The sequence below is a fragment of the Manacus candei genome, unplaced genomic scaffold (genome assembly GCF_025592945.1).
Source record: "Manacus candei isolate 608988 ecotype Guabito, Panama unplaced genomic scaffold, ASM2559294v1 h1tg000034l, whole genome shotgun sequence".
Taxonomy (NCBI): Eukaryota; Metazoa; Chordata; class Aves; order Passeriformes; family Pipridae; genus Manacus; species Manacus candei.
Genome location: NW_026138082.1, coordinates 10,653,232 through 10,667,826, shown reverse-complemented (window position 1 = coordinate 10,667,826; position 14,595 = coordinate 10,653,232). Strand labels below are relative to the sequence as shown.

At 40.0% G+C, this 14,595-nt stretch overlaps 2 protein-coding genes across 2 annotated transcripts in view; one reads left to right on the top strand and one right to left on the bottom strand.

Moving 5' to 3' along the window:
* Window positions 1–6,176, top strand: part of KPNA5 (karyopherin subunit alpha 5) — a 20,877-nt gene extending 14,701 nt beyond the window's left edge. The window contains exons 13-14 of the mRNA XM_051792199.1: window positions 353–531; window positions 2,474–6,176. Coding sequence (XP_051648159.1) covers window positions 353–531; window positions 2,474–2,661 — 367 coding nt within the window. The 3' untranslated portion in view covers window positions 2,662–6,176. The remainder of the gene's footprint in view (window positions 1–352; window positions 532–2,473) is intronic.
* On the bottom strand, window positions 5,856–14,595 carry FAM162B (family with sequence similarity 162 member B). Its single transcript, XM_051792329.1, has 4 exons — window positions 14,280–14,595; window positions 13,754–13,865; window positions 6,959–7,067; window positions 5,856–6,734 (listed from the first exon to the last, which is right to left on the bottom strand). The coding sequence occupies exons 1-4, from the start codon at window positions 14,593–14,595 to the stop codon at window positions 6,636–6,638; spliced, it is 636 nt and encodes a 211-aa protein (XP_051648289.1). The 3' UTR covers window positions 5,856–6,635.

Genomic DNA, 14,595 nt, shown 5'->3' with positions numbered 1-14,595 from the left:
TTTACTACTACAAAATTTTGACTGCCTGAGAAAAGAACTTTTAGCTAAAACTTTTATATTCAGTTAAACCCATTTGAAGATCATAAGTGAAAAGAAGTTGAAAAGGCTGCGGATTCCACACTCCAGTTAGGAATACACACATTAAATTTTCTTATTAAGATAAATTGTAATATTTATTCCATTTCAGGCTAAGTTTATCTTTGTGTTGTTGCATGTTTTAGAAATTTTTTTGTTTCAACCACTTTTTATAGCAAAAGTAAGTACCAGTAGTAATAGACTGGCATGTCAGAATAAACGTGCTGGATTATCGGTTCTTCTTTCCCTTTCCCTCTGTTTTTCTTCTGTTACAAAGGTATTTGGTAGCACTAGGTTGTACCAAGCCTCTTTGTGACCTCCTCACCGTGATGGATTCAAAAATAGTACAGGTGGCTTTAAATGGACTTGAAAACATTCTGCGTCTTGGAGAACAGGAGTCTAAACAAAATGGAATGGGCATTAATCCTTATTGTGCTCTTATAGAGGAAGCATATGGTAAGAAAATACTTATTATAAAACTACATACCTGAACTTCTTTATTCCAAACTGTAAAAATAAAACCATTGTGAGTAATTTTGAAATTTGTAGGTAAGTTTATTACAAGAATTACTTCAAGCATAAGCAGACATAAGATATCATAAATGAAGTAATGTAACATGGTGGGAAAAGTGGTTAAATACAGAAAACATCTGGGTGTTTTATCTGTGGTCAGTTTATGAAATGTCCCCCTAGAGAAACATTCTCAGAAGTATTTTAACACAGGTGTCCTAGTCTATTGGAGTCATTCTTTCCATAAGTTTATCAGCCATTCCTAAATATAATTTTTATAACTTTAATACTGATGCCTTAAGGTCCTTTTAGTTTTTTGATTTTTCTAATTTTTATAAGTTTTATAAGTAGTTATATAGCAGAAGTAGATTTTAAAAAACAGCAACATGTATTCCTTTACCCTTACCCCTTACCCTAAGCATGGTAACTATACACATTCCCCAACCCTATGACCCCATTCCATGCTCCCCATATCAGTTATCCCTTGAATTCCATTAGAAAATGTTTAGTCTCTTGTCAAGGTAGGCCTATTCTGTTTAGGCGTCAATACATAGTCCCGACTAGTACAGTTTCATTACCAACAGGGGTGCAAGATCAGGGTTTGTTTTACTGATTCCCAAAGTTGGATCACTTTTTAGCATAGTAAATATCGGTAACAGCAAAATCAACTTCAGACCATAAAACTGAGCAAGTTTTTCCTTGTGATAGTATTTTCTTCTTCTTCTAAAAGTTATTGAATTGAACCATGTTTTAAAGGCAGACTATCAAAACTAATTTGTGGAATTCCAAGACTGGAGGCTTTTGATTTAACAAAATCAGTGTTAAAATTGGCTTATAATGAAATTGGCATTATTTATGGAGAGTTATCTTTTTTGTAGCTCTGACCCAACAAAACTGGCAGACATCTGTATTTCAGAAACTGCTAGTAACAGTTCTAGTTGACCACATTATATCTGATTAGATGGTACTGACTTTTCTGTAAAGCAGTCTTTGAATCTGAATTGCCTGTTACAGAGTTTTATTTCTAAAATCAAGTGCATAGTTGAAGAACTTTGCAATTTAATGTTTAAGAGGAATAAGTACTGAATACTATATTGAATTTTTTCTGTTCCAGATTTTGAGTCCATTCATAATTTTAACTGTTGAATATCTGGGTTCTCTTTTTTCCCTTACCACTTAGGCATAGGCTGCTGAAGCTGCAGAGTATAAGTTCAAGAAGGGAAAACAGTTTATTATATCACCCTCACTGCTTTAGCCTCTTAACTTAGGCCTTTATCTTGGCCTTAATCCAACTTAAGTGAAAACTGAATTATTTAAAATAGCTAACCAGCAATTTTGTATCAACCTAACTGACGGCCAAAGATTTAATTCAGCCAACAGAGGAGAGGTTACGTCCTCTAGCTTGCATATGATAAACCTTTGGAAAGATAATATCTTCAAATCTCCCAGTTACATTTGAAAAAATATACCAGACTGTGCCAGTGACAACTACATGATTGGAGATAGAATTTAGAGTTGGGGAAGACTGAAAGAGTAAAGAAAAGAAACTGGCATATGAGAAATTGTTATAGCAAACATTTTTATGCTATCTTAATTCTAAACAGATTCAATTTCTTTATAGGCATGGCATGTTTCTTTGGAGATACTACAGCCTGCTCCCCAGTTTAACCGATATGCTTTTAGCATAGTTTTAAAATTGATTTGGACAGCAGAAACTGAAGTAGAAATACATGGGTTAGGAAATTAACAATCAATGATACTGAATTAATTGAGGTGATTTGGGATTGCATTTTTTTTTTAAGAACTACCGTGCTGTAAGCTGTTTCTCTTTGAATTCATCATTCATTTAAGCTACTAGATTTTTGAAAATGTTTTATTTTGAATTTAGGACTTGATAAAATTGAATTTCTTCAGAGGCATGAAAACCAAGAGATCTACCAAAAGGCTTTCGAACTTATAGAACATTATTTCGGTGTTGAAGAAGAGGACTCTAGTATTGCACCTCAGGTGGATGAAAGTCAGCAGCAGTTTGTGTTTCAACAGCAGGAGGCTCCGATGGAGGGTTTCCAGCTCTAAACTACTGAAGTGAATACAAGCATAAAATCTAAACACTTGTACGGTTTGGGTTTTGGTTGGTTTTTTTTTTTTCTCAGAGGTCTTTTCTTCCTGGCCAAAGTTAGAGGAAAAGCTGAATATGTTTTGCAGAAATAGATGAAGAAGCAGCTCATGCACTTTCATATATTGTGTTAGAGACAACTGTTCTCTGTTTTGTATTTGTGTTTTTCATTATCTCCTATGTACAGAAAACAACTGTGAGTAATCATGTCTAAAAGCATTAAATGTGATTTAACAAGAACTGTTAAGCTAAGACTTGGTAGAATTTTAGGTAGTGGTTCTGAATTTTTCATATAGTCTCAAACTTCATATCAGCAATACAGTTACTGACAGTTGCATTTTTGGCAGTAAGCTTGACTTGCCCAGTCTCTATCAAATCTACCTCTTGTATTGAAGCAGAAACATTGCTTCAAAACCAAGGCATGAAATAAAGAAGAGCTTGTAAGAAGCTGAATTGGAATGTGAAAAATATTTATTTAAATTGTGAAACTTTTATGCATTACTTACTTTACAACACACTGTTGAAGTTTATTTATAAAATGTATTTAAAGACATAATAGATATACGTATATAATGCTAATTACCTGATATAATACTGAATATATGAAAAAGTTTTTTCTGAATTATGTGGGAAGAAGACTATTTCAGAAGTTTTCAAATTGGAATCAGCAGAGAGCTTGCTGGTCATTTGATGTTGGCTCTGTAATGAAAGCTGCTAAATGACATTACAAGTCAGCCACAACTGCAGTACTTTGCAGTGGAAGCAGTTGCTGTAGTTACCACGAGAATGCTGCAATTATGAATGACAGAGATGGTGATTTGCACAAGTCACCAAGCAGATGGTTTACAGCTGTCTTCTGTCAAAATGTGGTAACACCACTTTAGTTTGAGAAACATTGTTTGCCTTTCTAGTACAGTAGCTTCTTAAAAGTTTAGACAGTAGGTGTTGTTTTTTGACCAAATATGCTACCGCCACTTGAATTGTTCGTTAAGTTAACGAATTCAGTTTTCTTTTGCTAAGACAATAGAAATACTGCAGTGAAGAATGAATAGTGAATCACTCCTTTCCAATTGAAGGAAAAGTTTTTGTTGTACTGTAAATAGCATTAAGTATGTGGACACCAAAACTAACTAGAAGTTATTGTCATCTAAATATTTAGGCTCTACAATATACCATGTTTGCTGTTAAACACTAAAAGAAATAGAATTCTGATATTTTATGTTAACAGTTTTGAATACAGAAAAATGTATACTCTGCTTCAACTTGCATATAAGTAGTGTTTCTGGTGTATTAGTACTATATATTGTTTGGAGAAATTAATACTTTGAGTTATCTCTGAAGTATTGCTATTTTTTGTTACCTGTAATTAATGTATTAACATCAAACTCCTGGGTTAAGTGAAATCCTTGACATATGAGAGCATTTCATGCTTCATAAAAAGCTGCAGTTTAAACTTCAAATCACTCACCCATGGCACTGTGCTTATCACTAAACAATATTTTAATGCACTGAAAAAATACAGGTTAAAGGTGGTATCATTTACAGTACCATTTTATATTTAGAATTTTTTTTACATGCAAGTTAAGATTCTAAGATGTTTCACTTTGCTGTTACAGCAATATATTCTATATTGTAATTGAATGTGGGACTTAAAGTGGATTTTCTAAGACTAATGGTCAGTTTTGACTAAGATGTAACTGGGAGGGAAGAAACCTCCCTTTGAAGTCTTTTTAGTGGAAGATAGAAGTATAAGAAGTGTATATAGGAGTGCTGTTACTTTATGAACTCTGAATAATGAGATATTTTAGCAAATGACACTTTAAACCTAGATTTGTACAGCATACAACAGTTTTGAGTAGTGTGATAATACTGAGTACAGCTGCCAAATTTTCGTACAATGTTAGGTGATTGTACTTATGCCCTTTTTACTCTCATAGTTTTAGATTTTCATACACCAACCTTCCTTCATTCACATGCTTCCCCATTCATCCCCCATCTATCAAAGTACAGGGTAACAATCATGGAAATCTACCAAGATTAGTAGCAAATGCTGAATTTCAATATTGTTCTAATGTAAGAAAATTATTCAGGTAACAGGGTATTTCTTTGTTTCTCACAACCTTGTTTTGATCACAACCAGCTGTGCCTGCTTTTTATTTGAAGAACCCTGTAAAAAGCCTCTCTTATAAGCCTCTCTTATTTAAACCAAATCTGAGCTCTGAAAGTCTTGGTTGAAAGACTTGAAAATGAAGAAAAGAGGGGACATTTAAAGTATTCTATTTGTTTTGAAGGAATGTCTTCAGTTGTGTGAATATATTATTCTATATGTGTGAACAGTTAGTGACTGCACTTTACACATTTAGATAAACTGTATTTCATACCTCTGATACATTTAAATGGAACAGTTTAAAAGGGAACTAAAATTGGTGAACTTTGGATAATGAAAGTCATTATTTAAACTCAACATTTGGTTTACCCTAAAATTGTTAAAAAATAATGCTGAAAATCCTTTAAAGGATAAATATACAGGATGGCCTCTTCTATATTATCACTGGGTTTACTTCATACTTTGTTAAAAGCACATAAATGAACAATATAAAATCAGAGATTATGACTTAAAGTCAACTCTGTTTTACTCATTTGCAGGAAGGGGCATGATTGTGATGATGTTGCCTAAACAGATGAAACCGATATGGAGAGAAAAACAAAATAAAATTGTGATATGAAAGTGTCTTAAAGTTTGCAATCTAATACAGAATCTGAAGTCCCCCATCACTTACAAAGTCTATTTAAAAATAAAGGGTTTTGGTTTTATTAAAAGGGTACCATTTGTTCCGTTTAAATGTGAATACTAACTAGCTAATCTATGCAACTATGCAGAGCATAAGATTTTTTTATTAGTTCCCTTCTCTTGTTACACTGAATCATATCTAATTTTTTCATTATTGCACTTTTGTCCAAGGACTGGTTCATACAGCTTTTTAATTTTCTAGTATTTGCTTTGAACACTGTTGCTAGCAGCAATCAGAAAATAGTGGTAATGTTGGCACAGAAATGTTAGCTGTAGAACAAGTTTGCAACTGGAAACTATTTATTGTTGGACCTATCTTTAAGAAAATAGTAAAGATGCACTATTGTCTTTTCTCTGTGGTTAATTCTCAGTTGGTTTAAATTTATTAAATTGTACAACTGAAGATTTTTGTAATAAGTGTGAAAATGGATATGTGAACTTCAACTGTGACCTTAAGAGTTCTCTGAAATCTGGAATGAGAAATTTCAGCAACTTATGACACAATGTCTTCATATAATGTGTGGAAACTACATTACCTATATTAACTTCAGATAGTAATAGTGCATCTTTAAATCCAGGCCAAAGGCCCATTACCGTAACAGAACACATATGAGTAGTATGCAATATTATGGAATGTTAAATCTCCAAATACCGTGCAGAAACCAATAAAACCTATTTTACAGATGTTTATTGTATTTATTTAGTGGTTCAATAAGTGTGGCTTCTTAAACTAGGAAATGCAAATACCGTTTTGAATACAGCATTGATGCAAGTGAGTTCAAACTGTCTGATTTGTGTGCTGAAAAACTAGGCACTGTCCCAGACAGAAAACTTTGTGGGTTTAAGTATTTTGTCATTATCTAAAGATGCCTGATATTCTTACAAAACTACCTCATCTCCTTTAAAATGAATTACTGCTTTTAAGCATATGCAAAACATTCTAACTAACTTTAACTATATGCAACACGTACACCAAATATCTCCCTAATAAAAGAGACCCTCCCTTTCTTTTTGTGATGTTGTAACTGCCCTTATTGGCTCCAGTGTGTGCATACTATTGTCCATGTATGGATGAAACTCGCTAATTGCTCTCAGCAACAGTTAATTTTGCTCCTGGAAGGGCATTTGGCATTTCATATGAAGTTACTTTGCTTTTGACTCCGCGGCTAGCGCAGCCTCCTTCCGCCACTTGGCTTTCTTTGCCAAGTTCCAGCTTGTTAAGGACTCATGACGTGCAGCAGCCTGTGGAAGTAAAACATCTGAAGAGTAGTGTGGTAGGAGTAACAATGCACCCACAGGAAAGCTACCCAACCTCAGGAACGGACAGCAACTACTTACATACTGGGAGCTGGCAGAGACCAGGTCAGCTAAAACTTGGGTAGCTGTAAGCTGCTGCTCCTGGTTTAGGTTAGTCTGCTTTTCGCAGAATTCCATAATTTGAAAGTATGCTACATGGCCATACTCACCTTTTTAGCTGAAGCAATCACTGCAAAGCAGGCAACAATTGAGAGTCCAATCATGATGTAACAAGCTTTCACTCGAGCTTTGTTTCTTGCCTTGTCTAGCATCTCTGGCCTGCAATTAAAATTGTTGAATTGAATCATTACAAAGCAGTAAAGTATCTGTTCTTCAAAGCATCACACACATAACATCACAACTGAAAAATAAAAGTATAATTACCTTCTGAAACAAGCATCTTCAGCTTGCTGTGGTTGGTTATGCACCACTCATTTTCTGACCCTAATCCATTTCCCATGGAAAAGCAACATTTAATGGATTTAGGCTGTTTATTTATTTATTTATTTATTTTTAAGCTGAAAAAATTGCTCAGGCAATAAATATTTGCATTTAAATGAATACACCAGAAATTGTACCTTAAGCTCTGTTTAAACATAGTGAAAATTAAGGGGATTAATCTGTTTTAAATAGATGCAGAAATAAATGTGGTGTCAACCTGATGGGATGAAAGCAAGTTCCTTTTATTCAAAATTCACTTTAGAAATCAATTACTGTCATATCTAAGCTGTCTAGGTGGTGTCCTGTAGGCTAAGGACATTAAATACATGGATTGGATTAAAGCAGAGTTTGTACTGCTCTGAGTTAGAGGTTTTAGTTCTTTATTAAAGCAGCAGCCTTGTAGAAAGTGGGCAGCTGATGTCAGCCACATCACTATCACAGAAATGTACACTTAAACAAGAACAAGCTACATGATTATTTTTGCTGGTCATCAAAGGCAGAAGTAGTGAGAACTTCTGCCCTCTGTTTGGCAGTAGTTGCTGCAAGAGAGATGTACGGCCCAGCAACCTGCATTGGTGCAGCTCCCATTTCCACCCTCCTCTGCTCTGAGCAGACTGCTCAGAACCAGCAGTACAGGAAATCATGAAAATTGTCCCAAAACTTTCAGCTCAGTCTTTTTCCAAGTCAGACATGTACAGTTGCATGGGAGTAGAGTTTTTAAGATGTTCATAATAATGCTGGCTGTGCACCATTTTCCTTTCATAAATCATCATGGGTATTCTTTTTATATATATACATATTTGTAAGGGCGTGTGGTGGCGCGGCCCCGGCCGGCCCCGGAACACGTGCACGTGGCACGGCCCCAGATGGCCCCGGGCACTCGGGCCCAGCCCTAGGTGCGGAAAGGAGCGAGAGAGGGGGAGCTTCGCTGGTGCGGACTGTGCCATCGTGGGAGATGAGAGGGGGAGCCCAGAACACACAGAAGAGAAGGACAACTCTAAACCCAGGCAGATGGAGCTTGATCAGCCCTGTAAGGCCATCCATCTAAGAGAAGGTCACTCTAACTAAACCTACATCCTGAGGACCTTGCTGCCACCATCCAAGCTCATTTGGCCCTGGCAGATGAACTTTAGGATTAAAGGGTGGGTTCAGTTGCGGGCATACTGTGTCTCACCTAAAAAATCCATTGCACAGGCTCGAAGGCCTTACCCACATTTGCAAAGCCCTGTATCGACATCTTCTACAAATGCAGTCACACAAAGATCAAAAGACAAAGGCACATACACCTGCCTCCAAAGGTGTACCCAAATTAACTTTATCATGCTGGAACATTAGAACCATGCTCGATTCTGCGGATAGTGGACGTCCTGAGCGTCGTTCTGTCCTAATTGCCCATGAACTGTCATGTCTCAACATCGACATTGCTGCTCTCAGCGAAGTCTGCCTTCACAAGGAAGGCAGCCTCAAAGAACATGGTGCTGGTTACACACTCTTTTGGTCAGGTAAGCCCAGAACCAAAAAGCGTTTCTCAGGAGTCAGCTTCATGATCAAAAACTCTATTGTTCCTAAACTTGAAAATCTGCCGACAGGTCATTCTGACCGAATTATCTCCCTACGCCTTCCACTACACAACAAGCAGCACGTTGTCCTCTTAAGTATGTATGCCCCAACTCTCCAAGCTGACCCTGCTGAAAAAGATAAATTTTACACCGACCTGCGCTACCTTACCCAGAAGGTTCCTGCAGATGATAAGATCATTATCCTTGGTGATTCCAACACCAGAGTAGGAAAGAACTTTGAAGCCTGGAAAGGAATATTAGGTAAGCACGGTGTTGGAAACTGCAACGATAATGGTCGACTTCTGCTAGAATTCTGTGCGGAGCAACAGCTCACCATCACTAATGCTATCTTTCAGCAGAAAAATAGTCTGAAGACAACATGGATGCATCCCAGATCCAAACATTGGCACCTCATCGATTATGTCTTGGTGTGACAGAGAGACGTCCGCGATGTCCACCACACCCACGTGATGACCAGCGCAGAATGCCAAACAGGCCGTCAACTGGTGTGCTGTAAACTTAACCTCAATCTTAAATTCAAACCAAAAAGGGGCAATATCCCAAGGAGGAGACTCCAAGTTAACAGTCTCCAATCAGCTACAGTGAGAAACAAATTCCAGGCTAATCTTCAAAGTAGGCTTGGATAACCATTGCACAGATTCTACAGATACCTCTCCTGTAACACTCTGGCACCATATTAAAAATAGCATCCTGTAATCCTCTGAAGAAACCTTAGGGTTCTCCCTCAAGAAGAACAAGGACTGGTTCGATGAAAACAATCAAGAGATCCAGGAATTGTTGAGGGAGAACAACCCACCAAGCACACCTTGCACTGCCATCCTGTCATGTAAGAAAAACAGCCTTTCGCCTTACATGCAGCAAGCTCCAACAGAAACTCTGTGACATCCAGAACAAGTGGTGGATCGATCTAGCTGAAAAAACACAATTATGCACAGATACAGGTGAACACAGAGGATTCTATGAAGCCCTGAAAACAGCATACGGGCCTACATACCAAGCTCAAAGTCCTCTACTCAGCACTGACAGATAAACACTTCTGACAGATAAAACCTCCATTCTGAATTGATAGTCTGAACATTTTCAGACCCTTTTCAGTACCAACTGTGTAGTCCAAGACACAGCCATTCAGTCCATCACACAACAACTGGTGAAGTATGAATTGGATACTGCCCCCACTTTAGGAGAAACCCTCAAGGTCATACAGCAGGTGAAAATTGGCAAGGCAGCTGGGGTTGATGGAATTCCACCTGAAGTCTGGAAACATGGGGTCCTTGTACTCCATGCTAAATTTCACGAGTTTGTGGTGTGCTGTTGGGAACTAGGTAAACTACCATCAGACCTTCGTGATGCAGTCATCATCACCTTATATAAGAAGAAAGCAATTAAATCAGACTGTTCAAATCACTGTGGTATTACTCTGCTCTCCATTGCTGGCAGAATCCTGGCAAGAATACTTTTGAACAGACTAATACCTGCTATAGCAGAAGGAATTCTACCTGAAAGCCAATGTGGTTTCAGAGCCAACAGGAGTACCACAGACATGGTATTTGTTCTCAGACAACTGCAAGAGATGTGTAGGGAACAGAACAAAGGTCTCTATGTAACCTTTGTTGATCTCACCAAGGCTTTCGATACTGTGAGCAGGAAAGATCTATGGCAGATTTTGGAACGTTTAGGTTGTCCCCCCAAGTTCCTCAAAATGATCATCTCACTCCATGAGGATCAACACAGCCAAGTCAGATACGGAAATGCACTTTCTGAGCCCTTTCTAGTAACTAGTGGTGTGAAACAAGGCTGTGTTCTTGCACCAACCCTATTCACAATCTTTTTAGCATGATGCTCCAAAGGGCCATGGCAGACCTTGAGGATCAGGACAGTATCTACATTCGATATCCTACTGATGGAAGCCTATTCAACCTAAGGCAACTGAAGGCCCACACTAAGACCTTAAACCATCTTATCTGGGAGCTGCTTTATGCTGATGATGCCACCCTTGTCACCCACACAGAAGCAGCTCTGCAGCGTTTAACATCCTGCTTTGCAGACGCTGCTGAGCTCTTTGGGCTGGAAGTCAGTTTAAAGAAGACAGAAGTTCTCTATCAACCGGCACCTCAGGATGTCTTCCATCATCCCCATATCACCATTGGCCAATCAGTGCTCAAATCAGTCCAGCAGTTTAATTACCTAGGCAGCCTCATCTCCTCAGATGGTAAGATTAACAGAGAGATAGACAACAGGTTAGCAAAGGCATACAGTGCCTTCGGAAAGCTTCATAAAAGAGTTTGGTGAAATAAACACTTGAAGAAAAGTACAAAGATCAGTGTTTACAGAGCCATTGTGCTGTCTACTCTCTTATATGGATCTGAATCATGGGTCATCTACCACCATCACCTGTGTCTCCTAGAACGCTTCCATCAATGCTGCCTTCATACAATCCTAAGCATCCACTGGTCAGATTATGTGACCAATACATCTGTTCTAGAACAAGCAGCAGTCACAAATATTGAGGCCATGCTGCTGAGAACACAGCTGTGCTCAAGGATGAAGGACCACCGCCTCCCTAAGATCTTGCTTTTTGGTGAACTTGCCACTGGCTGCTGCAAGAGAGGAGCCCCGAAGAAAAGATAAAAGGACTCCCTGAAACAGCATCTCGGCCTTGACCATATTGATCAACATAATTGGTCTACTCTGGCCTCCAATCGGGAGATCTGGAGACACACCATCTATAATGCTGCTGATGCCTTTGAGAAAGCACGCAGGATCACTCTTGAGGAGAAAAGACAACGCAGAAAGAATTGTGCCTTGCAGAATATACCACCTAAGGAGTCTTTCTGCTGTGCCTTTTGCAACCAGACGTGCCTGTCTCGTATTGACCTTTTTAGCCACCAGTGCGCTTGTGACAAACGTGGGTAGAGACCTTCCCAAATCTTCCCCTCCCAAATTCGCGAAGCCCAGCCATGATATTTGTAAGATAAAGAATATAAATACAAATTGATTTTTTTGTTTTAAGTAAAGATCATGTAATGATCTCTTTCCCCAAAGCACCTTTAGCTTTACTTTAAAAGTTAATGCGGTGGGATTGGGCAGAGCCGGAGTTTTTACAGTGGAAGTTCTGCCCATGAAAGCCTGTACCAAGGCTGAGGGCTGCAGTGGTTCTCTCTGAGGTTTAGTGCAATGGAATAGGGCAAATCCTATGAGTGGCAATGCTGTACTACCCCCTTTGTTGCCAAGGCACACATAAGCACATTATGTTTCTTGCAGATAACTGACAATACCTACAGTTCTAAGTAACTGCTTCTGGTTTGTACAATGGTAAAAATCATCTTCAAAACAGACCACACATCAGACCTAGCACGTAAAATTATTAATCCAATAATCCATTTTTTGCAACAAAAGCAAAACCATAAATGTTATTAGTGTGGCATATTAGCCTAATCATATTTCACAATGCACTAATTGAAGCTCTTCTGAAGCAGATTTTCACTTCCTCTGCTTTAAGGAAAACAGACCTTACAATTTTCTTCCCTAATTGCACATTACGGCCTTTACTACTCAATCCTTAATCAAGACTCTGGGTAAATCTCTGCTGAAGTCAGTGACAGCTGTTTTTAGAAAAACCCAAACAAATCATAACAACCTTGACTAAGGATTGCAGATTTGTCCTTTAGTACAAACTATCTTCAGCAGCTAGATTGTGTTCACAGGGAGCAACATCTTGCAATTCTTTTTTCTTTTAAACAACAGTTAAACAGTGTCACAGTTCAGCTTCAATGTATCACTTTTAGCTACTTCTAGTATATACTTGTGATCTTGCAGTTGTAAAAAGACTTTGCTCACCCAGAAAGCACAAGGTGGTAACACGAACTTGCTAGGCCAGCTACGGCACAGAAATGAGTGATTTGTGTGCATGTATGTTTATGGACTGGCAAATGCAAAGAGTCTTTATAAACACTTCCTGATGACTTGAATAGCATTTACAGCTTCTGAGACCTGTCTGAACCTTTCTCTAGGGGAAGATGGTGAGACTAACACAGTGCAAGAGAGGTTAGACCATTCAGAAAGCCACTGTCCAGCTCAGCAAACAACAGCGAAACTGTCAGGAACCAACAGGAGCAGGCAGAGGATGTAACTGTTTTACACAGCTCTGCATGCTGCTTATTCTCAACAAGTCAACAAAGACAGGGATGTGCTGTGATGATAAAAAGTAGTGTCCTGGAGAGACATCTAACATATTAACATCCTAAGAAAAGGCAGTAACTGGCATTAGAGGGGTTTCATGTGTTTAGTGGCTGACTCCCTTGGGGGATGCTAACTTTCAGCAAGTCAAAGAACCGTACAGTCAGGCTTGGGTGGGAAGGGACCTTCAAAGATCATCTAGTCCAGTGGGTCAACAAGAATGGGAGGTTAAGGCTACGTTAAGTACTCAGTTTTCCTTGGTGGGGAATGTTTCTCTTGAAATTTACTTCCGTAAGTTTCCTGAAATTCAATAATAATAATAATAATAATAATAATAATAATAATAATAATAATAATAATAATAATAATAATAATAATAATTTTGGATGTAATCATTCAGTAACAGCCAGCTCCCTCATAACTGTTTATGAGAGCTATAAACAGAAATTATTGTTTACCAATAACATCCTTCTCCAATTGCACATTAAGAATAAGCAAAACAAACAAGCCAGTACATAAATGTAACCAAGGCTGTCTACTCAGATGGATCCAGTTCTCATCCCAGGCTCTGGGGACTCCAGCAAGGAACATTTTCTCATCTTAACCTCTAACCAGGACAGGAAATTCTCTTGCCCTCTAATTTGTTTCCAAGTCTTCAGTGTTGAAAAACCGACTGTTTTAAACTCTGTGGAAAAGCTTTAGATCAGAATCACGCCACTGCTTTCCCTTCAGCTCCATGTTCCCCTTGGACAAGGGCAGCGTACTTACGGGATCCTCAGAGGAATCTCTTCTTCTGTCTTGAAACGACCAGTCCAGAGGAGGATTTTTTTGTCAAACTTGGAGGGTTTGTAACTTGCAACCACCTTGTGAGCCTGCTCAGCTTAAAGATTAGGAAAAAAACACTTCGTCAAACCGTGCACTAAGAGTGAATGATGTCTGCTAGCAACGGTGGAAGGGGAAAACCCTGACCGTCCTGGTCATTGGAAGAGCAATCCCAGGTATTAGACCTTCAGGTCTCGCCTACGCAGAGTGACCTCCACGGGGTTTCTGGAGCACCCACACATACAATAAGTGTTCCCGCGGGTCTGGTTCGAACCCCCGCCGCCCGCAGGCGTGGGTACCCAAGCCAGCAGGAGAACACTCGGAAGCACCCGACCTGCCGTGCCACTCGCGGGCCGCACCACCGGGAAGCTGTGCCCCGCTCAGCCCCGGCCCCGAGCCGCCCGCACACCTCCCCGCCAGCCCCGGGGCGCTGCTGCGGAGCTGGTCCCCCGCAGCTCCTCTCCCCCCTTACCGCGGGAGGTGCCCGGGCTCCGAGCGGGCTCCCCGCCGGCGGCGGCTCCCCGCGGGGAGGGCGGGCGGAGCGGCGCGGCGGACAGCAGCCTCCCGGGGCGGAGAAGGGCCGGCAGCATGGCCAGGGCGGCGAGGATCAGCGGCACCCTCTGCCGCGGCGGGCCCCTCTGCCTCGACGGGAGTGGCCCCGGTCCCGATCCCGGTCCCGGCCCCGCCCGGCCCCGCCCCGCCCCGCGGACCCTTCCAGCCGCACCCGGACGCGAAGCAAGGCGGGACTGCCGCCGACACGGCGGGGATCGGTCCTCAGGAGAAGTCAT

Bases quoted from the DNA above. Each gene is read 5' to 3' on its own strand.
- FAM162B (XM_051792329.1), bottom strand. From the start codon at position 14,595: ATGACTTCTCCTGAGGACCGATCCCCGCCGTGTCGGCGGCAGTCCCGC. The intron at 7,068-13,753 runs GTAAGTACGCTG...TTTTAATTGCAG, and splicing joins GAGATTCCTCTGAGGATCCC to GCCAGAGATGCTAGACAAGG. The intron at 6,735-6,958 runs GTGAGTATGGCC...TTACTTCCACAG, and splicing joins TGATTGCTTCAGCTAAAAAG to GCTGCTGCACGTCATGAGTC.